Source organism: Leishmania braziliensis, chromosome 24 (assembly GCF_000002845.2).
Source record: "Leishmania braziliensis MHOM/BR/75/M2904 complete genome, chromosome 24".
Lineage (NCBI taxonomy): Eukaryota > Euglenozoa > Kinetoplastea > Trypanosomatida > Trypanosomatidae > Leishmania > Leishmania braziliensis.
In genome coordinates this window covers 494,472-515,133 of record NC_009316.2, presented here as the reverse complement: position 1 = coordinate 515,133, position 20,662 = coordinate 494,472, and the positions used below count along the sequence as shown (strand labels likewise).

The 20,662-nt window shown below is 61.1% G+C and overlaps 4 protein-coding genes across 4 annotated transcripts; all 4 read left to right on the top strand.

Moving 5' to 3' along the window:
• Positions 1–528: 528 nt before the first annotated feature.
• Positions 529–10,392, top strand: LBRM_24_1450 (putative kinesin; the record flags this gene model as incomplete). Its single annotated transcript, XM_001565359.1, has 1 exon — positions 529–10,392. The coding sequence occupies one exon, from the start codon at positions 529–531 to the stop codon at positions 10,390–10,392; it is 9,864 nt and encodes a 3,287-aa protein (XP_001565409.1).
• Positions 10,393–11,063: 671 nt separating this feature from the next.
• Positions 11,064–13,811, top strand: LBRM_24_1440 (hypothetical protein; the record flags this gene model as incomplete). Its single annotated transcript, XM_001565358.1, has 1 exon — positions 11,064–13,811. One exon carries the CDS (start codon positions 11,064–11,066, stop codon positions 13,809–13,811), a length of 2,748 nt encoding a protein of 915 aa, XP_001565408.1.
• Positions 13,812–15,241: 1,430 nt separating this feature from the next.
• Positions 15,242–16,324, top strand: LBRM_24_1430 (hypothetical protein; the record flags this gene model as incomplete). Its single annotated transcript, XM_001565357.2, has 1 exon — positions 15,242–16,324. One exon carries the CDS (start codon positions 15,242–15,244, stop codon positions 16,322–16,324), a length of 1,083 nt encoding a protein of 360 aa, XP_001565407.2.
• Positions 16,325–18,836: 2,512 nt separating this feature from the next.
• Positions 18,837–20,435, top strand: LBRM_24_1420 (conserved hypothetical protein; the record flags this gene model as incomplete). The annotated part of the gene is made up of 1 exon (XM_001565356.2): positions 18,837–20,435. One exon carries the CDS (start codon positions 18,837–18,839, stop codon positions 20,433–20,435), a length of 1,599 nt encoding a protein of 532 aa, XP_001565406.2.
• Positions 20,436–20,662: the final 227 nt, after the last annotated feature.

Genomic DNA, 20,662 nt, shown 5'->3' with positions numbered 1-20,662 from the left:
CCTTCTACAGCTGCGCATCACACCACTACACATTCGTACGTGCACCCGCACACGCCTATGTAAAGAAGCAGATAAATGTGTGAGGTCGAGAGACAGAGCGCCGCGACCCTTTTCCTTTTCATCTTTTCCCTTCCAGTTGTCGAAACTCAGCAGCTGCGGACTTTTTGTTGTTTCTTTCGTAGCGCGTGTGCCATTGCAGCCAACACCCCTTCCTTCCTCTCCCTTCAACGTTTCCTGCGCCCCTCACGCCACCCTTCCCTTCTCGTTCCCCCCCCTCCTTCACCTTTTGGTTTGACATTTCCTGCTCCGCCTTTTGGCTTCTGCCACACTGCCGTTACCCTACAGTGCTGCACTGTGTATGTGTGTGTGTGTGCGTGTGTCTTTCCCTCTCTCACTGTGAAGCGTCTCTGTGCTTGTCTGCAGAGGTGACGACAGCGGCAACTACGGGATTCGGGTGAGGGCAAAGAGCGACTCAGAGAAGAGACCAACGCGCGCGCTCTTTTTGCGTTTCCTTTCATTTCTGTGGACATGAAGCGACCCACCTCCGTGCGGCAACCCGCACCGGCGAACGCACAGCGGGCGAGCACCGTCGTGGGTAGTAGCGGAGCGGCCGCTAGTATCAACAGGTGTATCAGTCTTTACAGGGCCGCGCCAGTGCTGGCAGCCGTGAATGCCACTACTACTACCGCCGCTAGTGCATCTCCTCCAATGCCGTCGCGCCCTTGTGGTGGGCCGGCGGACAGCAGCAACGGCTCGCACTCACCGAAGCGGTCGAACGTCTCGAGCTTTCTCACCCCACGTAGACTGAATGCGTCTGCTCAGAAGACGGTAGCGGCACCACCGCCGTCCCCGCCACAGCACGCGCAGTGGCCTCATGATGCAGTACCCAATCTTCGGCCAATCCCCTTTGCCTCCCCCACCCCATCTGGTGGGACGCCATCAAGGAGATGCGCGCGACACATCCCCGCGTTGTTGAGTGGTACGCAACCGCGCAGCGCCACGGTGACCACTGTCACCGCCACGAAGTCCTCCGGCTCGCCACGCTACGAAGGTGGATATGAACCTCCTCGAGTGGAGCGTCTTGCCGCTGTAGGCATCTTTTCTGCACAGAAGTTAATACCGAAGCCTGCGCCTTCGGCAATCGAGTCGTCAGGTGCGTCCCTCCTGACCGATAATTTTGTTGGTAATCAAGCGAATTCAGAGTCGGCAAATGGTGCTGCTCAGTCGACCTCATTCTCAGCACCGTCAGCGGCGGCGTGCGACAGAGCAAAGAAGCGGGCAGCTGCGAAAACACATGTCAAGGCAGTGACTGTGCACCGAAGAAGCGCTCCACCAGCTATGACGGCAATCGGTGCCTCTCCACCGACGCTGATACCAACGAAAGCGTCCCAGCCACGCCCATTGTCGGCACGCGCGATCCCCGTGGCGAACAAGACGAGTACGGCAGAGGTGGCGGATGCCATGCTTCGGGCCCAACAATCATCATCTTACACCAGTGCGCGCTTGTCGTCACTTCCGTTTCAAGTCAGCGAGGCGACACCGCCTCTCGCCTTCGCTACAGCAAGCAGGAAAAACAGCGCCTGGTCATCTGACCCCACAAACCGCTCAGTCGTTCTAGGGGCCTCTGGTGCGACTCTCGAGCCTTCGGTGACATCACGACGCCCCACGTGGTTGGAAAGTGTGGACGAAGAAGACACCGTCGTTACCGGCGCGGAGAGCATCCCTGTCTCTGCAGCGGCGAACCCCACCTATCCACTGGCGGGCGGTTCCTCAACGGCGTTACGGTCGGCTGCACCGGTGAAGGTGACACTACGGACGTCTGCACTGATGACCACGACGGCACCAGCACCGGAGCCCGCTGTCGTCAAGCCCGCAAAGAAGAGGTCAGAGGCAGAGTCGACGTTTGCAAGCGCCGCTTCCACCGCTGACGGAGGGGGCGCTGGCAAAGACCAAGAGAGGAGCTCAGGCCCCACGGCGGCTGTCAATGCCAAGGCAGCGCGGCGGTCACTCACACCAGAGTCGATCTCGCAGGTGAGGAAGTCGAGGGGCACGACGCAAAATACCACCAACGCTGCACCAACTCCGCCCCTCAGCTCTTCCCCTCAGACGCTGCACCAGCCGATCGCAATGGCGGCGGGCGTCTCGTCGTGCACCCCAAAGTTCTCCTCCAGTACTGGTAAGACGAACCGCTCTACACCCGCGCGTGGAGCAGCTTCCCCGAGCAAGAATCCCGACATGTTGCGAGGTGGGGTGCTGCCGCGTGCGACACCAACGACTGGAGCGCCTACAGCACCAGCCGCCGCCGCTGCTGCACCCGTTGTCACCTCTACGCCATTTCACGCGAGCGAGGTGTACAGCCAACACGCAGCCACCATCCTGAGCCAGACGTTGTCCGTCGTACGACCGATGGCGCCGGTCGTGCATGTGCGCATTCGCCCGGTGCTGCCGTCCATCGGTGAGAGCAGCAAAGGCCGGTGCGTCTTCTTCCTCGATCACGAGAACGTCATGGTGACACGCACTTGCCCAGGAATCTCTGCCGCCAACGCCTCTTCACTCATGCCGCCCTCATCCCTGGTCGAGCCCACGATGGTCCGACGCAGTGGCACGAATGGGCAAATCGTACCTGCCCTGCAGCTGTCCAACCTCAACTCGCGCACGCGGAGCCCCTCGTCTGGCACCAGAGGTGTAAGTGCCGCTCCGCCGTTGCGAGCGGCAGCAGGTCGTGGTGGCGGAGGCAAAGTGCTCGTGTCATCCACAGATGCACTGCGTACCGCGGAAGCTTCCGCGCCGATGAAGGCGGCATCCCCCGCGTGCTTCTACGGTAAAGACTTGGCACAGCTGCACTCACTTGTGGCTGCTGAAAGTCTGATGGCCTCGAAGACTTCTGCTGTAGCTGCCGGTGCTGACCTGCCCAGTGGCACCGACGAGGGCAACATTCACGTCTCTCCCTCGAGCCTTAGCCCTGCATCGGAGAACCTGCAGCCGCTCTCCTTGTTTCCACCCCCGCCACTGGCGGCGCATCACAACCGCACCACAAGCTGGACGAGTCAGGGGAGTGAGGAGCGCTCTCCCAGCAGTCGTTTGTCTTGCGGGTCGCCGTCCACGTCTGTATCGCCACAGCAGCTCGGTTTCGGCTCGTCAAGAAGCGGCGCTGAGGTTTCCATGGCCTTAGGCACCTTCGCTAGCGTATCGCGCACGCGTCCGTGGCTGACAACGTTCAAGTCGTTCACAGAAGAGGAGACGTCGTCGCTGTATGCGACCCCTCGGGAGCTGAAGGCGGGGAGTACATCGGGTGGCGCGTGCGCCCCCAGTAGTACCGGTAGGCACTGCAGCAGCGGCGGCGCTGCACGCGGCGGGTGCACCACCCCAGCACTGCAGCACCGGGCTAAAGGTCCGGGGATCGAGAGGAAGCCATGCTACGGCGGTGTTTCACTCTCGACTGCGTCTTGCATCACCGAGCGCAGGAACTCCGCAGCCACGATCACGACTGGCGTCAGCCCGCGCAAAGCCGCAACCACCGCCCCGTCTCCTGTCAGCACGCGCCGGCGTGCGTCGCGTTCAATCCTCGGTGCATCCGTGAGTGTTTCGGCCATGTCGATACCGACAATGCCCAAGACCAGTGGGGGCTTCATGAATGGCGCAAAGCTGGCCGAAGAGGATGCTGTCGCGGAGCCAAAGGAGGCTCATCACGACGAAGGGAGGCTGCAGCAGCAACAGACGCCTCTTGGAAACTGCAGCATATCCCCGCCCGGCGCTGCCACGTGCGGGGAGCAGCACTACAGCTTCGAGTTTGTGCACGACGAGGAGGCAACGCAGGCGGACGTCTTCGAAGAGAGCGTGTTGCACTTTGCTGACGAAGCACTGCTCGCGCAAAATGTCGCTATAATTTGTTATGGCCCTACAGGCAGTGGCAAGACGTACAGCATGATGGGAAGCCAAGTCCAGCCGTTCTCCACCTCCCAGTCATCGTTCGGCTCCACACCCTTCCGGGCAAGTGGGGAAAAGAGGCACCACGGCGGGGTCGTCAGCACCTCCTGTGCCCGCTTCCCACCGCAGTCCGACTCGAATGGTCCCACACCACCTGGCCCCGGCAGCACTGGCGAGAAGGAACGACAGATCATTGACGAGGCCGCAGCTGGGGTGGATGGAAGAGGCGCGGGGAGGGATGCACATGCGGTAGAGGACGATGACGAGAGCGACGGCACCAGCTGTCCAAAGCTCGGCTCAACATGGGAGTATCACTACGTCAAACACACATCTAAGGGAAACGGTGACTCAGCTGCAGCAGCAGCGCGGCGTAATCACCAACGTTACTCCCACACTGACGGCGGTGAAGGGGCTGCCTTGACGTCCTCAGCGATGATGTTCGAATGCGCTGCGGCACCCGGGAGCATGACGGAGATGGGCATCCTCCCACGGTTAGTCCACACCCTGCTGGAGCGCCGTGGCGAGGCCATTACAATTCGGCGAGACCCCGGCAGGGAAGTGGGGGGTCGGAGCGCACATAACTTACAGTCGAACTCGCGGCCGACGTCAACACTGAAGCGCGCCGGCGGTCTCTCCCTGACTCTCCGAGATCTCACCTTCTACGGCATCGAACTGTACATGGACGAGCTGTGCGACTTGCTGGACCCCGGGAAGCGACCGATTCCAACCGTCAGCGACACAGGTGGCTTGGAGGTGTTGTGTCAGCGCATCAACGAAGCCCGCGACTACCGTATCAGCGGCAGCCGTGGTGGTGCCAGCCACGGCACCACGAAGACTGCCCGCACCGGTGGCGGAATGCCGATCACGTCTCTGGCTGACCTGCGCCGCGCGTATCACCTCGCCCACGGGAACCGCGTCACGGCGCGCCACGCAAAGAACGACGCGAGCTCCCGCTCCCACGCCATTTTTCTCTTGCAGCTCGACTTTGATTTGATCGAGTCAACCGACGAGCCTCGCCGCCGCGCTGGTAGCGGGGCAGCTTCAGCGAGAGACGGGGGTGCTGCGGCGCCGCCTCTCCCGTCGGAGCATGTGCAGCGCGTGCACTCGTATGTCGCCATGGTGGACCTGGCTGGCTGCGAGCGGGTGAAACAGACCAAGGTAGAAGGGGCCGCGTTACGTGAGGCACAGTACATCAACAAGTCTCTCTCGGCCCTCTCGTCGGTGGTGCTCTCGCTGCACCACAACAATGCCCATGTGCCGTACCGCGACTCTAAGCTGACGCGACTGCTGCGGCCTTGTCTCGAGGGTGGCCGCGTTCTCACTCTCGTTCACGTAGCACCGTGTTCTAGTACGGAGGCAATCAGTACGCTGAAGTTTGCAGACCAGATCCGTCACATCCACATCCCCACCCACGCCCTCACTGCGACATCATCGAAGCACCGCGAGCTGCTGGATGTGTTTGCTGACCTCATTGACCCGATGCAGGGGCACTGGGAGTCGCAGGTGCGGCAGTCACAGTTGCAGCTGGACCGGCTTTGCGCTGACGTACGACTGTTGTACTTCTCGCGTGCTGTCGGTGCCATTCCGCACCGCACAGCTTCCAAGGATGCGTTGGCCAGCGATGTCGTTAGCGAGATCTCAGCGATGTCCGAGGTGGACGAGATCATCTCCATCTCCTCCGGTGACGTGAGCCAAGAGGAGGGCCCGCAACCGCTGACAGAGAATGCCACGGAGGCCGATAAGCGTCGCTTCGCCCTGCTCACCGTGATGCACCGACTCATGGGGCCCATTCACTTACATCAGCGTACGTCCATGCGAGATGCCGTGCGAGCGATCCAGTGTCGCGAGGAACATAGAGTGCTTGCCCACCGTCAGCAGGTACAGCGGCGCATCGATAAGCTGCAGGCGACGTTGCAGGAACTGACGACGGCAAACGCGAAGCTGGCGAAGGAGAACAGTACCCCGCTCCCGCGAGATCCGCACGCGTTAGAGCTGAGTCGCCGCATTCGTGAGAGCACCGAGGAGCTGGGGGAGTACACCAAAGAGCAGGCAGTTCTCATCTCTCTCACCACCGCCCTACGGCAGCGCCTTGCCGCGCAGGACGACCTGGAGGCGGCGGTAGATGAGCAACTACACAAGGTGCAGCACCGCACCGAGCAGGCCATGCGAACCCTCTCTGCCGCTGTCGCCGCTCACCCACCTGGTGGTCCACCTGCCGGGTCGGGAACGACGTTACCCAAGGAGCCCACGCTGCCCACCGACACCTCGACCACTACCGCGCTGGCGATGAGCACGAAGGACGACCCAGAGCTACGCGACATCGCACATCAGCAGCTATCACTTGCGAAGGAGCTCGCAGCTTTGCGGCTTGAGACGGCGTGCTTCGAGATCGGGACCGGTCTGTGGGAGGGTCTGTGGGCTCGCGCGATGCGTAAGGAAATCATTACAGCTATGGAGGTGGAGGTCTTTGCGATGGAGCGTATTCTACTTGATCGACGGGCGTTCTCGATGATGATGACCAGCGATGTCGATGTGGATGGCGAGGACGGATGCGTGGGGGACGCCGAGACGGGCCTGACTGCGTTACCCCTGACACCGAAAGCTGCAGCATACCCTGGAAACGGCCTTGGCTCCGTCGAGCGGAACGAACGCGACACAAGTGTCACTACCGCCGAACACCAAGTCTCTGCGCCACTGATGCATCCGTCCCCAGAGTCGTCGCCACCCGGAGTCCATCTCTCAGTGCCAGTGTCCTCACACTCAGCACTGTGGTCACGCCTAGGCAGTTACCTGCACCGTAGGGCCGAGTCGTGCGACGGGAGCGGCGGAGTCGCTACGTCGCATAGGAGCGCTAACAAGGTCGAGGGAGGGGCTGCAGTGCCGCTCAGTTCTTTAGTGCTGCAGCGCTCGCGTCGGGACCGTGCGGTGGACCTCGCTACTACAACCGCAAGTGACAAGTCTGTCAGTTTTGCAACCAATTCGTTCAGCGCCGTTGCGTCGAGCAGCGAGGGCCTGCGCCTGCGCAGTGCGCTAGCTCCTGTTGCTGGTGTCGTGCCCTCGTCATCGCCATGCAGAGGGCTTGAGGGGCTGGTACCAAACCCACTGACGGTGCTGATGACAGGTGAGCAGCAGAATCAGACCCAACACCAGATGGGCTCTATCTCATCCTTGCCATCGTCGCGCCACAACAGCAATGCCGCGGCCGTTGTGGCGGCGCTTATGCCACTTTCTCTTGCTGGCTCCTATGAGGAGGAGCAGTCGATGCAAGAGGCGTCTCTGCAGATGCTGTTACGAGATGGCATTCCATGTGAGGTGTGCTGCTTGGGCGAGTCGGCCAGCTACACCCTTCAGCACTACATCCTGCCTAGCAGCGCCGATGCACCCCTGAGAGAGGAGGCCAGGCATGAGGATCCGGCGACAAATTTTTCCGCCGCGCCCGACCGCTACCCCGCCACGGAGGACTCCGGCGCGACCGAAAAAGAGAGCGACGCTAGTTGGCTTGCCTCGGCACGCAAGGGCCATATAACTACTCGGGAGTGGTCGTCGTCGAGGCAGCCTTGCGAGCGTCCTGGCGGGCCCACGGTTGGGCTTTGTACCACTCGTCAGGGTCGCCTGCGACTCGTGCGCATACCGCGCCGGCAGAACTGCTATGTGCTCGAGTTTCTCTACACCCACCAAGGGCTCCCGATGGCGCCGAGGCTGCAGGCCGCGGTGCTGGGAAAGTCGGAAGACACATTCACATCGATTCCAGGCAAGACCCACCTGGAACAGATGGTGGATGCTCTACCGTCGGTGCAAGGTGCCGCAGGTCGGGGTGGTGGCGGTGGCAGCAGCGGCAGCACCGCCACCCAGCCACAAGGCCCATTGCGCGAGCACCGCCTGTTCGCGATCCCCCTGTTCGACCCCACACTTCACCTGCACATGCACGTGTTGGAGGAGGGCATACCAAACATGACGACGCCGGTGGCGGCGGCTGTGGGCCTACCGAGCGGTGGCGATGCTCCTGCAGTTGCTGGCTCGACCTTCGAAGATGCTAGTGATCCCGGTGGATCCGTCATATTCACATCCCCTTCCCCGCCTTTCCCTGCATTGTGCGTCGCTCGGCGTCCGGAAGATGGGCCGCAGCTTGTGGTAGAGGTGCGCGGCGTGCCACAGACATCCTCGACATGTCGACGGATGATCACTGCCGACACCAAGCAGAAGCCAAAGTCTAACCAGAAGCGTCAGCAGAAGCCCCGCTCGCCGAACAAGACGACTGCCAGGGCAGGCCAGGCGGCGGGGCCTGCGCTTCACGGTGGTCAAGCTCAGCACGCAGTTGGCCGCAGTCCTTCTCGGCCCTCCGCGTCTCGAGCTCCAGCAGGGACTAGGGCGGGGGTCTGGAGCGGCCTCGTGCTGGCGAAGCGGCTCAGTAGCGGTGGAGAGTTGATGTTGCCGTCCTCCTGCATCCTTGCAAACACAGGCTGCTGCTCGTTGGTGCTGCGCTTTCCTGCTCCTTTCTTTGCTTCCTCCGCGTTGCGCGTGGAGAGGGTGGAGGCGGTGGTCGGGGCGCTCTGCGGAATCCTGCGCCCCTCCCTGACGGCGCCAGAGGTGCGGCCGTCGTCGTCGCTGTCTTCGTCTAAGCAAGTTGGTAGCGCGCGACGGCGTCTCTCCAGTTCTCCCTGGTCCACCTCTGCAGGCGGCACGGAGAGGGGCGGTAGCAACAATGGTGACCAACGGCGCAGCAGCGTGTCGCGCTCGCCACTGTCGAGCGCATGCGCGCCGCCCGGGCTGGAGGTCGTAGACTACGCTCACATTCCATACACCATATTTCTGGGCTCTGGCAGTCCTATTCGTTCCTCCCCATCCAGGGCAACAAGTGTGGGAGACGGCGTAGAAGGCCTCGGCTACGGGCCCTTCGCCTCTGGACACCCAAGTGCGTCGTTTGGCAACGCGGCCGCGCTGGCCTCGGCCTCCTCATCGGCGATCAGCAGCGACTCACTTGACGACCTGGGCGTGTTGAGTGGAGGTGTACTGGGGGACACGTTGCAAAGCAGCTTTAGCCAAGGGCACGGGCGCTACATTGCTACCACCATGCCACCCGACACATCTCTGCTGCAGCATAACACCTCTTTGAACGGCTTGCCGAGGCCATCCCGTGGCAGTTCAATGTTGGGCCCTCCCGCAGCACCGTTGATGGATCAGCGGTGTGGTGCAACGCTGCAGGTACAGTTTTACTGGATAGCAACGCCTCTCAACATGGAGTCACCCCACCTGGACGCGGGCCGCAAGAACAGCAGCGGTGCAGGCTGCAGCAGCGCCAACGACGGAGGCGGTGATAATGGGGCAGCGAGGCGGCACACCATTGGCAGTAGATTTTCCTCCCAACCCAACACGCATACCACCGCTTCCACGGACACGTCGGTGGAGGCAGCAGAGGTCGGGGTTGATCGCCTCGTACGGTCGCAGGTGAAAGCCGCACTTTCCATTTTGGCTCAGTTCTCCTACGTCTTTGTTGATGGTCGTCCTCGCAGCGATGTCGCTGACGTCGGTGAAGGCACTGCTGCCTCGTCCCTGGGCTCGACGCTCACAGCGAGCTTCAGTGCGCACGACGTGCGGCGGCCATTGGTCCTCGAGCACGGTAGCCATCGACGGAGCCAGTCAGAGGCGGACGCCGCGCGTTTCCGCGATGCCGTCGCCGTCACTTCCCTTCTGCGACAGCTTGACACGTACCGCCATCGAATCCGCCGCCTGTTCCGTCAACAGCTGTACGACGCTGAGGACATTATTGGCGACGACGTGGCGCCACCCGCGCTGCAGTCGTGGCTCAGTGGCGAGCTTGGACGCGGCGCCTACCTGCGTGAGGTGCAGGGTGAGGTGAAGCGCACAGTTGGGCTTCCGGCGTCGACCGTCTTGAGCAGCGCTAGCGGCGGTGCGGCGCCGCTGCTGATGATGTCATCTGACTGGCACTCAAGAGGCGACGACCGAGGCACGGATGCAGCGCTGTTGGAGCCCGAGAGCGGTGACGCTGGCCCCAACACGCAGGTGACGGTCACCGACGCGCGAGAGGCGTGTGCGAAAACGGTACCGTGGACTGTGTGGCAGTGGGCATACCGCTGGCCTCTGCTGCATCGACTTTTGCGGGGGGACTCGGTGACCCGCCTGGGCAGCGGGGACGCTTGCCCCGCAGGACGTCCTTGCGTTAGTCAGGCAGAGGGGACTTCCGCATGGCTACCTCTGGCGGCTCACAGCAGCAGCAGCGCAGCATTGGTGACTGTGACGTCGTCGCCTTTTCTCGCGTCTTGCTCCATGGTTGCCTCGCCAACCTTTGCTTCCAGCTCCTCGAGCTCCGACGAGGGGTTCGTGATGGAAGGTGACTGGCTCACGGAGGCGAAGCTCGCGGCGCGTTCAAAGCGGGTGTGGCTGCCGGAAGTGTTCACCGCTACGGTACCGTCTTACTTGGAGAACTGCTCCTATGCGGGCCTTTAGGCAAGGGCGGCAGCGAGGAGGGGTGGAAGAGGCTGCAGTCATGTGACATCCACGTGTGTGTGTGTGTGTGTGTGTGTGTGTGCGTGCGTGCGTGTGTGCATTTATGTCCGCGGCGGAAGCTGATTTATATTCTTCTATGTTATTTGAAAATGGAAAGAGTTGGATATGAAAGCCGGGCCCTTGGTTGTCTCCTCACACCTTCCATGGCATCTCTCACCCTCTCCCTCTCTGTCGTCCTCGACAGCAGCACAGAGCACTTCCCCTGTTTTCTCCGCCGTTTTGGGAGGTTGCCGCATACTTTCCCTCGCCCTCGTAGCGGGCGCCATAACACTCACCAGGTGGCGAGAGGGGGCGAGGGGGGCGGCGATTTGTTCCTCAACCACCACCCGTGTAATCCCCCCTCCCCTCCCCTCCCCTCCCCTCCCCCGTCGTCTCCACTGAAGACGTCACCGTTTCTCGGTTCTTCTCGGCTTCCTGTCTTTTCTGGCATCTGGCGACTTTAGCCGCTTTCCTACACACGCAGAGGTACTCACACTCACATACGAGCGAAACCACCGCACAGCGCTCACGCGGCGGGCTCTCGCTCTCGTTCTTTCTCTCTCTCTCTCTCTTTCTGTCGCCCTTTTCCCCAGCTCCTCTCTCAGGCTCCGCCAGTGTGGTGTGATGATACTATGTCCATCGGCGCTGATGAGGGGCAGCCTGTCCTCGCGGTGCGGCAGTTCCGCCTCCGCGACGGTCAAGACACTGATAGCAGCGACAGCGAGGATGGAGTAGGCTGGCCAGCCTCGAGGTGGCGAGGTGGCGCGAGTGCAGCTGCGACGGCGGGGTCCCGTCTTGCGGATGTGTCGCAGAGGCCCTCATCGTTGACCGCTACCGTGGCCCCTTCCGCATTACATCCTCCAAGGGCAGGCTCCTCGAGCTCGTTGGAACTGTTCACATCCTCGTCGAGGTCCTCGTCGCCAGCTCGCTCTGCACTCCCCCCAGACTTCCGGAAGCCAATGGCCGCCGCCGCCATCACCACCACGCAAAAGGGCGTGCTGAGTGAGAAGATGAGTAGGAGCACCACCAGCAGCGGCAGCAACACCCGCCCACCGAGACACGACATGGACAGTCGTAAGCACGGCGACAGCGACACCGCGCAGACCAGACAGTATGTGCAGAGCGCTGGTTCACCTGTGAGAGCATTGTGTACCTCGACGGCTACGTGTTCGACAATGGAGGAGGAAAGGCAGACCATGCCAGGCGAAACCATTGCTGGCTATGCTGCTGTGGTGGTAGCGGTTGCCTCTGCACCATCACCGACTGCCTCCAACACACCAGCACTTTGCTCGGATGCGGTGCAGCCACGATCGGCCGCAACGGGTTTCTTCGAACGGATAGAAGCGTCACCCCCTAAAGCCGTTGATGACGCCGGCTTTACCACTTCCTTCACCTCTTTCTCGGCTGGCGCTGCAGCCGGAAAGTCGCAAGCCGCGGTATCCACCACCGCCATGGCTGCGCTGCGTGGTCCAGCCTCACCTTCCGCAACTGCACCATCCCTTCCAGGCACAACCAGCATGAGGTCTACCATAATAGATGCTACCCCCACCGTCGCAGCCGCCGTTGTTCCAGTTTATACAGGTGGTCCTAGTGAAGTGAGACAAGAGCCTCTCCAGACGAAGGTTGGCGTCGTGGTGTCACCGATGAGGTTCCCTAAGGTGCCTCTGGCGGCCTCGAGCTCGTCGTCTTCCTCGGATGATGCTGCTACCCTACTGGCACCCGTTCGGGTTGCCAGGTCGGCCAGCGCCGGGTACCGTACCGGAGACGTGGACACTGCCATACCGGGTCAATCCATACGCAAGCTCACAGTGCCTTTGACCACCGCTGCGGTGGCGGACACATCAACATCTTCCGCGTCTCCACAGCAGCCTCCACCGTTTACCACGCAGTCGTTCGTTGCTGCCGCTGCTAGACAAACTGTGACTCCAACGGAAGTCTCCACTGCAGCGCCTCATGACGGAAGCAGCGCTTCAGGCAGTGGCTGTCCTGTGCTGTCCGGCCCGGGCGGTGTCATGTACAATCGTGTGAGCGCCCAGGGTCGCGGCTTCGTGCCGTCCAGCGTCCTCGAAGCTCCATCACGACCCAGGTGGCACACTCTCCAGAGCGAACACACGACATCACGCTCCTTTCTCGCTACAGTGGTACAGCCAGTGGTTATCCCAGCAGCGCCTTCCTCACCCCCTGGTTCCACTCTCTCGACTCAAGCTGCTTGCGCAGCGGAGCCATTGTCAGCGGCGGCGCATGCGAGTTCGTTCTCCACGTCTCCACCTTCTGTGAACCTGCCTGCTCGCCCGCAGCGGCAAGCACCCCGCCTGCCGGGAGCGATTCGCACCTCTGCTGTCCTCTCACTCATTGAAGATGATGATGCGGAGCGACAATGTAGCTCTTTTTCGGCTACGAGTGCCCTATTAAGGGAGCGAAGCAGGGTAGATACAGGGCAACCGAAGACCGTGGATGTGCAGCGCCGAGGCCCTCCGTCGTCACCATCCGCGTCACCACCTTTGCCACCGCCACTAGCGACTTCCTTGTCGCCCGTCCAGCGTGCTGTTTCTTCTGTGGATCGCGCAGCGTCGCCTCTCGTGTCTCGGTCTGCCGCTCTGACTGCCGCTCAGCGACAATGGGAAGCGGCATTGGTCATCTATGATGATCGCGTGCCTCCTGCAAAGCGGCGAGCGAAGAACCAGGCGCTGGCCGTGACTGGCAAAACAGCTGCGCTCGCTTTTGCAGACCCTGTGTCAGCTTATCTGCTGCGCGGACTACGGAAGGTCGCCTCGCAGGAGGGGAAAAGGGAAAACTTGCTGACATGTCGTCCCGTGTTGCGCATTGGTGGTGGTGCTGCAATGCGCAGGAATTATACCAGTGGTTTTTCTGAAAAGCACCCGCTCGATGGTAGAGTCGTCAACGATGACGACGATTATGAAGCTGCGGACGACAGTGACGGCGCCACTCGCGGTAGCCGTGACAACCACACTGCATTGTACGGCTCCACCGATCTACTCACTGGGCATCGCCAATATCCTGGGTGGAGCTCAGCTGATGACCGGTCAGCGAGGGTGACGAGATATTCCACGAGCAACCACACCGTGCAGCACCTCTTTAGCGAGGCTCGGCGGCAGCAGCGCAAGGTGGATGTCGACTTCTCGATGTCTGGCACTGGTAACGGTGGTTCGATGTCATGCGTAATGATGCATCTCGAAAGGCAAGGCGCACAGACGGCGAGAGTCCTCAAAGCCACGCACAGCGACGTTAGTAGCGGAGCACTGCCGCCCGCAACGCTCCCAACCACTGCGGCATCGAGAACGACCGCGGTGTCGCCTCGCACCGATGAGGCGGTGAGCGTCGACCTGCTCAACTACCGTCACTCTCGCAGAAAGCAGTAGCAAACAACACCGATATCGTTGACAAGGGGGGGGGAGCACTGACTGCGCTAACACCACGACCACCACTCCGTGGAGGTCGCGGCCGGTGTGCTCGCCCGAGCTTAAACTGACTTGTTCGTTTGTTCCTTCTCCAGCCGCATGTGCGCGTGCTATGGCCCTACTGCGCCTGAGCGCATCGTGTGTTGTAGCGGAGAACTCGAGGTGCCTCCGTACTACGCAGCTTCGCGTGGTCTCGCTCCTCTGCACACTCCCTCTCTTTTGCCTATTCTCTGTGCCGCCCTCACCATTCCCCTTCCTCCTCCCCCCCTCTTTCTCAAAGGCCACCCTCACATCCACCCATGACCATGCAGGCCAACGTAGCTGACTCCCCGCCCGCAGCACTAACCCTGACGTGGCAGTCGCACACTGACTGTGGCTGAGTGTCAAGAGTAAGGAGGACAGAGAGGGAGTTGTACTGAGTGACGACATATACACCGCCCCCCCCTCTTGTTTTCCCCTCGTCGCTTCCAACCTTCTCTCACGGCTTTCCCCCTTTCCTCCTTTGCCTTTCCGCGCACACGTGCCTCAGCATGTCACGTACGCGTGCGCTTGTGCGTCTGTCTGCTCTTCTGCGTATCGACGCCACTTTCTTCCTCGCTGTGTTGTACTGCTCCCATGCGTGGGGGCAGGGGCCTAAATCGAACAGAAGGGCGGCACGACAGCCTCATCGCTACTCCTGCACACACACCCCATCCGCCCACCTCAACCTCAGCCTCCCCTCTCTCGCATCTCTCTCCACACACACGGCCGCACAGCACCACTCTTTCGTAGCGATGAACCGTTTGAGGCTGCGCCGCTCTTCTCCTGCGCAGCGAGAGCCCTATCCGACAGTGAGCGACTTGATAGACCGGCACCAGGACGCCAACCGCCACAGAAAGCGGTGGGCCAGCGCATGTGGCAGGAGTTGTGTTGCTTTACTATACATTTTTCTCTTCATAGTTGCCGTGGCGGGCTTTGTGGGCTACATCGTATCGCGGAGTCCCAAGGAACTGGGTGAGCAGTGGGAGGACGTGCGCTCCTATGCGATGTGGTGGTGGTGGTCGACGATGCGCGGTACGACGTCACCGTGCACCTACGCCGGAGTGCGGCCCTACAGCTGAGGCGGCGCGGTAGACAACACAGGTAGGCGCGACTGCTGGCTTCGCCGTTGCCCTCCAGCGACGGCTGTGCCGTCTTCACATCGCCAGCCTTCTGACACCAGGGGGCCGCAGCGGCTTCCTGTTACGGTGTCGACGCGGTTCTCGTCACCGCCAACTGTGAGTGGACTGTGGGCAAGGTGCGCCGCGGCACAGACGCCGTTGCTACGCCATTCCTCTCTCAACTCCATACGCCTCTACGAGTCACCGCACGGTGTGGCGACGAGTGGCCTCTTCTCGAACATCCGAGCTCCGATGTGCGTGCAGTCGGGTCGCGTGTACGCAGCGCTGCCGCCGAACGTGTCTGTCATCACGCCGACCTACAGTTTGGGGCAGTACGAGAACTTCTTCGCGAACTTGACGGACGCGGTGCTGAAGCGTGGTGTTAAGTACCCCCCGCTCACCACAGTACCAGCGGCTGGTGTGCTCATGGCTGTTCCTGGACAAGCTGGGTACCTCTACACGTTGATGCACGAGGGCCTACGGGGGTGGAGCTCTCTCATGGAGGAAGGCTTCGGCCTCGGCTTCGACTCGGAGGAGGACAAGAAGGCGTGGCGCGAAGTGCAGAAGCAAGTGCTGTTCCTCTCCCACCCGGCCACGGACACTGCCCAAGAGACGGCGCACTCGTTTGAGGTGGCGCGGCGGTTGGCCAACGCCTTCTCGCAGCCGACAGAGTCGCCCTTCTTCTCGATTGCCCCTATCAGCCGCATTCGCGCTGGGGAGTGGTCGCGGGAACCGATGTACTGCTTCTGCGGTGTGTTTATCGTGCCATCGGCGGGGGTGCGGGACGAGGGTAATTTCAGCCAGTCTGGATACAACTACATGCGCCGCGTCGCGAACCGGCACTTTGGTGGTGCGCCCCTGGAGGATAGCATCTTCTACACCTCTGCAGTACGGGCTGCCTGGCCACCACAGGATAATGCGCTGTCGACGTCGCATCAGGGCGATCGCAACTCGTATCGACGCCCACGCTTGCTCTGGATCAGCCGCAGCAGTCCACGTATCGTCGATGAGGGCAAGATCATCAGCATCGCCAAGGAAATTGACTTTGAGGTGTACGTTGACACGCAGTACGCGTCACATGCCAGTGCGGCGGAGCAGTTTTACTTGGTGAGTCACGCAGACGTGGTAGCTGGGTTTCACGAGGTGGCGCTCATCAACGCCGTCTGGATGGATGCGACCAGGCGCCGGCTATGTCGCACTTTATTCGAGTTTCTTCCATACGCGCAGGTGAGACAGGTGGCGCGCGTGTGTGTACGGGGTGCCAATGGTGGCGTCTGGAAATGCCTATGTGTCGGTAGCCCCTGTGGAGGCGGAATTTATGGGCCCCAACTATGACACAGACGCCAAGCGCGAGCTCATGAGTGAGGACAACACTGTGCGTGCCGTCGCTACCCACCCTGCCTTCACAGAGCACCGTGCCAGGTATGACCTAGTTCAGGTAGAGACGCAGCTACGGGAGCTGTACACCAAGCTGCAGGGGTGCCTGTAGGCACGCACGGCTCCATTTCCGCGGACTCTGCCAGCAGTTACCAACCCGAGCGCACTGTCTCTCTCTCTCTCGAACTGCTTCAATGTACGCATTCTGTGCTGTCCTTCTTCGCCGTGCGGCTGGTCCGCTTCACCAGGATGACCACAGCGGCCTCGTTTCGCGGGTTTCACTTCGCCTTGTAGTTCTTCAACGTATCCCATTCTACCGCAGGTCGCTCCCGGCGCAACGCCATCCAGGGACCTGACCCGCCGATGTCCGCAGCGATAGATCGCTCTGACCTTCCTTCGTCGTGGGTGCTTGGCCCTGTTACCACCAGAAGTGACTCGGCATTTGGCAAGGTGAGGGCAGGGGCGCTGCTTGGCTTCCCCACATAGAGCGAGGGGCACTGGGTCCCTGAAATGCCACACGCTGAGATGCCGGGCATAATCAGTGGCACTCCACAGCGGAAGAAATCAAGAGGTGAAAAGAGGGAAGGTTGCGTCACCTCCACACTTGGCCAGTGAAAGAGCGGACGACAGCGAAGTCTTTGTGGGACGGGAAGTCGCCGAAGAGTCGGACTACTGGGCGATTTCTTCCGTTTTGCTCTTCTCTCGTCCTTCCTGTAGAGATGTCCTTGCGCGTTGGTGGGCGTGGGTGGCGCGTAATGGGTACCGCCTCTCCTGTGATGGCATCCGTACGATGGCATGCGAAGGAAGGGCCGACGAAACATTATGTGAGCCGCAACAGCGGTGAAGGCAGACAGGCTGTGTGAAGTGTGTGTGTGTGTGTGTGTGTATATAACGCATGTACATGAATGCGCATGCGGCTGCTGGACGGCGGTGATGCCGTACTCCTCGGAGGAGGGTGGCGGTTCTGGGGATCGGCATTTGCCCCCCCCCCCCTCCTTCCCTCCCTCCCTCCATCACCCTCCAGCCGAACACGCACAGCAGCGGCTAAGGAAAAGCACCTTCTCCCTCTCCTTTCCCCCTCTCTGCGCACGTATTCCCCTGGGTGCCGTGTGCTCCCAGGGGAATACGTGCGCAGGTGAGTAGAAAAAGGAAAACAGCGCGAAGCGCTAGCCCATTTGTGGCGCCTGCTGATGTCTTCCGAGTGCTACACGTGTGCTTCCTCTTTTCTTCGGCGAGAGGAGGAGGATTCGCCATGACGGAGCAATGTGTTGTAGGGGCAGGCGAGACACTCTGCTTCCTCAGCGCGCCGTTCCCTTTCCCTCGTAGCACCCAACTCCCGTTCGCTCACGCCTCGCTCATCTGCCGCTCACTCGCCTACTCTCAATGCCCTTTGCGCGCAACGAACTCACCCACCCTACTCTGGTGTGCTTCGCCTTTTTCCCCGTGCGCCTTTTCTTTCTGTTTCCTGCCTACCATAACTCCTTCCTGACGACGGCTAGCCACTTCAGCACGTGGCATCTCAGGGCCCAGTGCCCCTCTCTTTGGGGGAGGGGTGGGGAGGCCAAGCAGCCTGCAGCCTGCCCTCGCGTACGGCTATGCGGAGATTTGGCGTCGGTGGGCAGGCCTGGCCTGACACTGCGCTGAAGAGACGTGCGGTCATGAGCACGTTAGTGCCGACTCACAGGAAATCGTGCCGACGATTCAATCCACATATGGGCGTGCGCCTGCCGTTTTTTTGTTCTTTTCTGTCATTGCGGCGTTGCGGTGATGTTGAGTGTAGTGCTGAGTCTCGCTTGCGCTGCATGAAGTGGGGATACGCAATGGGGTGGAACGACGCCCGACGGCGTTGGTTGGTCCCGTTCAGTGATATAGCCGCAGTGCAGAACAGAGGTATAAGTGAGCTGTGGTTGTGTATGCGTCTGCTAGTTGGCTTATTCGTGGTGGAATAAACGCGCTGGAAAGACAAGAAGGGTGTCATCCCTCACTCCCCTTCTCTCCTCCTGCCTGTACTCGACGCATGGATGTGCTTAATGCGTGCCTGCGCCTGTAAATGCCTGTGCGTCTTGCTCGGTACGCCTACAGGTGCGCCAGCACGCGCCGTACCACGCGCGCCACCGTCGAGGTTATCGTGATGGTGATCGTCATCGTTCTTGTCGGCCCTTCCTCTCTCTCTTTTATTATTCAGTTTTGCGTTGCAGAGTGAGGAACCCTGCAGCAGCGCAACAGCGGCACTCAAGAGAGGGAGAGGGGACGGTGCAGAGGACAGACTTCTTGAAAAAACTGTCAAGCTCTACACCCAGGCCCATGCATAGCAGTAGAAATATACATACATTTTTACCCCCCCCCCTCCTCCCTCCTTCCGCTCCACACCGCTGTTACAGAATCCCAAGCAAACTTCAAGAGAGAAGCCGCGGGTCTTTTCTCCTTCGCCTACCTGGCTGCACCCAGCTGGAGGGAGTTCCTGTGAAGGATGAGGAGGCTCATCACTTGTATGGCGGACGCACCGCGTTGGGCTGCTCGTCTAGGCGGCACCGTGACGCTTCTCCACCTACCAACTCCTTCACACCCTTTTCTGCGTAACTGCACCACTGCCGCAGCACGAACGCCTCGACGGGGTCTCTCGTCTTCGTCTTTGCCCCCCTCCTCAGGTTCCAGCGACTCGCCCTGTCGCGGCAGCGCTGAAAGCAGCGTTGGGAAAAGTTTCCTGGGTAGGCTGAGAAAGCTCTACTTTGACTTTCAGATCTATCGAGATCGCCAGCTCGACGCTGTGGCGACCGAGGAGGCGCAGGCGGGCATCGAGCGCTTCTGTGAGAATAATGGCGGCGCCTCCCTCTTCACCGCCGCTGCATCAATCAAATCTACAAGGCATGGTGGGCAGGTCAGTGACGCGCAAGCTCGCCGGTGCCGCTCGCCGCTCATCTCACGCAATCCCACGCTGTGCCCGCGCAGCGTTCTCTTCGTTCCAGGCTCAAAGTCGCGCTCTTTGGCCAAAATTCCAGCTCTGCGGGCAGACTGCTACATCCTTGATCTCGAGGACAGCGTCGGTGTGGCGTCGAAGCGGCAGGCACGTGAGAACATTCAGGCTTTTATCGAAGACCTGCAGAGGGAGCAGCGCACCCAGCAGGCTGGCAAGGTTTCCAGCGGCGGTGGTGAAACTTCTGTCGAGGCGGGCGACACGTATCCCCGCCTGATTGTGCGCATCAACTCGCCCGACTACGACCCGGCGACGGCGATGCTGGACTTGGAGCTGGTAGGTCTGCTCGGTCCCGCCATTGAAGGCATAGCGTTGCCCAAGACGACCGTGCGCACTTATGAGCTCGTTAAGGACTACGTTTACCCGTGCCATCAGCTGTGGGCCTTCTTCGAATCCCCACTCTCCGTCATGCAGGCGCCCCTTATCTGCAAGCAGCAGGTGTATCAGTACGCCGTCATGGGGTACAACGACTTGAGCGCCGAGCTGGAGTTGCCCATGACCGCACCCTCTACTGCGTCTGGCGCCACCGACGGTGACCTCCTTGGTGAGGCGAAGGAGTCTCTGTACATCACGTCGCGGCTGCCGCTGTGGCAGAGCACCGTGCAGGTACTGCTGGCTGCTCGCGCGCATAACATGTTTGTCATCGATGGTGTCTTCAACAACCCTACAGACAAGAACGGCTTCCGCCGCAGTTTGCAGGAGTGTCGTCGGCTGGGCCTGAATGGCAAAACACTAATCCACCCGGCGCAGATTGAGGCCACCAACGCGGCATACACACCAGCAGAGGCGGAGGTGGTGTGGGCGCAGCGCATCGTCGAGGCAGTTAAGCGCGCTGCGGGCGACGTGACCAGAGTGGACGGTAGTATGGTGGAAGAGTTGCACCAGCGGCAGACAAGGCATGTTCTGGCGTTGCATCGTAGCGCTGAGATAGAGAAGACGTACCCGATGACTGAAGCACCGCAAGGTACCGCTGACACGAGCGCCTCTAAGGAAGCCACTGGCGGCACCATCGAGGCCGGAGCAGCTGGAGGCGATGGCAACGTGATTGGCCGCCAGCCACGCCGGACCCCTTCCCGGCATCGTCATGTGAGCTGATGCTGACTGAATGCGGTGACTGAGGTGTCGATCAAGTACAGCAACGCTGTTTGTGTTCGTTTTATGTGCACCCGCCCTTGCCCTCGTCACGAAAAGAGGGAACACGCGGAGAGAGAGAGAGCCCAGCGCATGACGCAGAGAGTGCGGGGCTACGTCAGCGACTTTCACAGCAGTGCTTTGTCGCGCATCGTAGCGCTTCAGACGTGTCCGTCTCCCCCTCCTTCCCT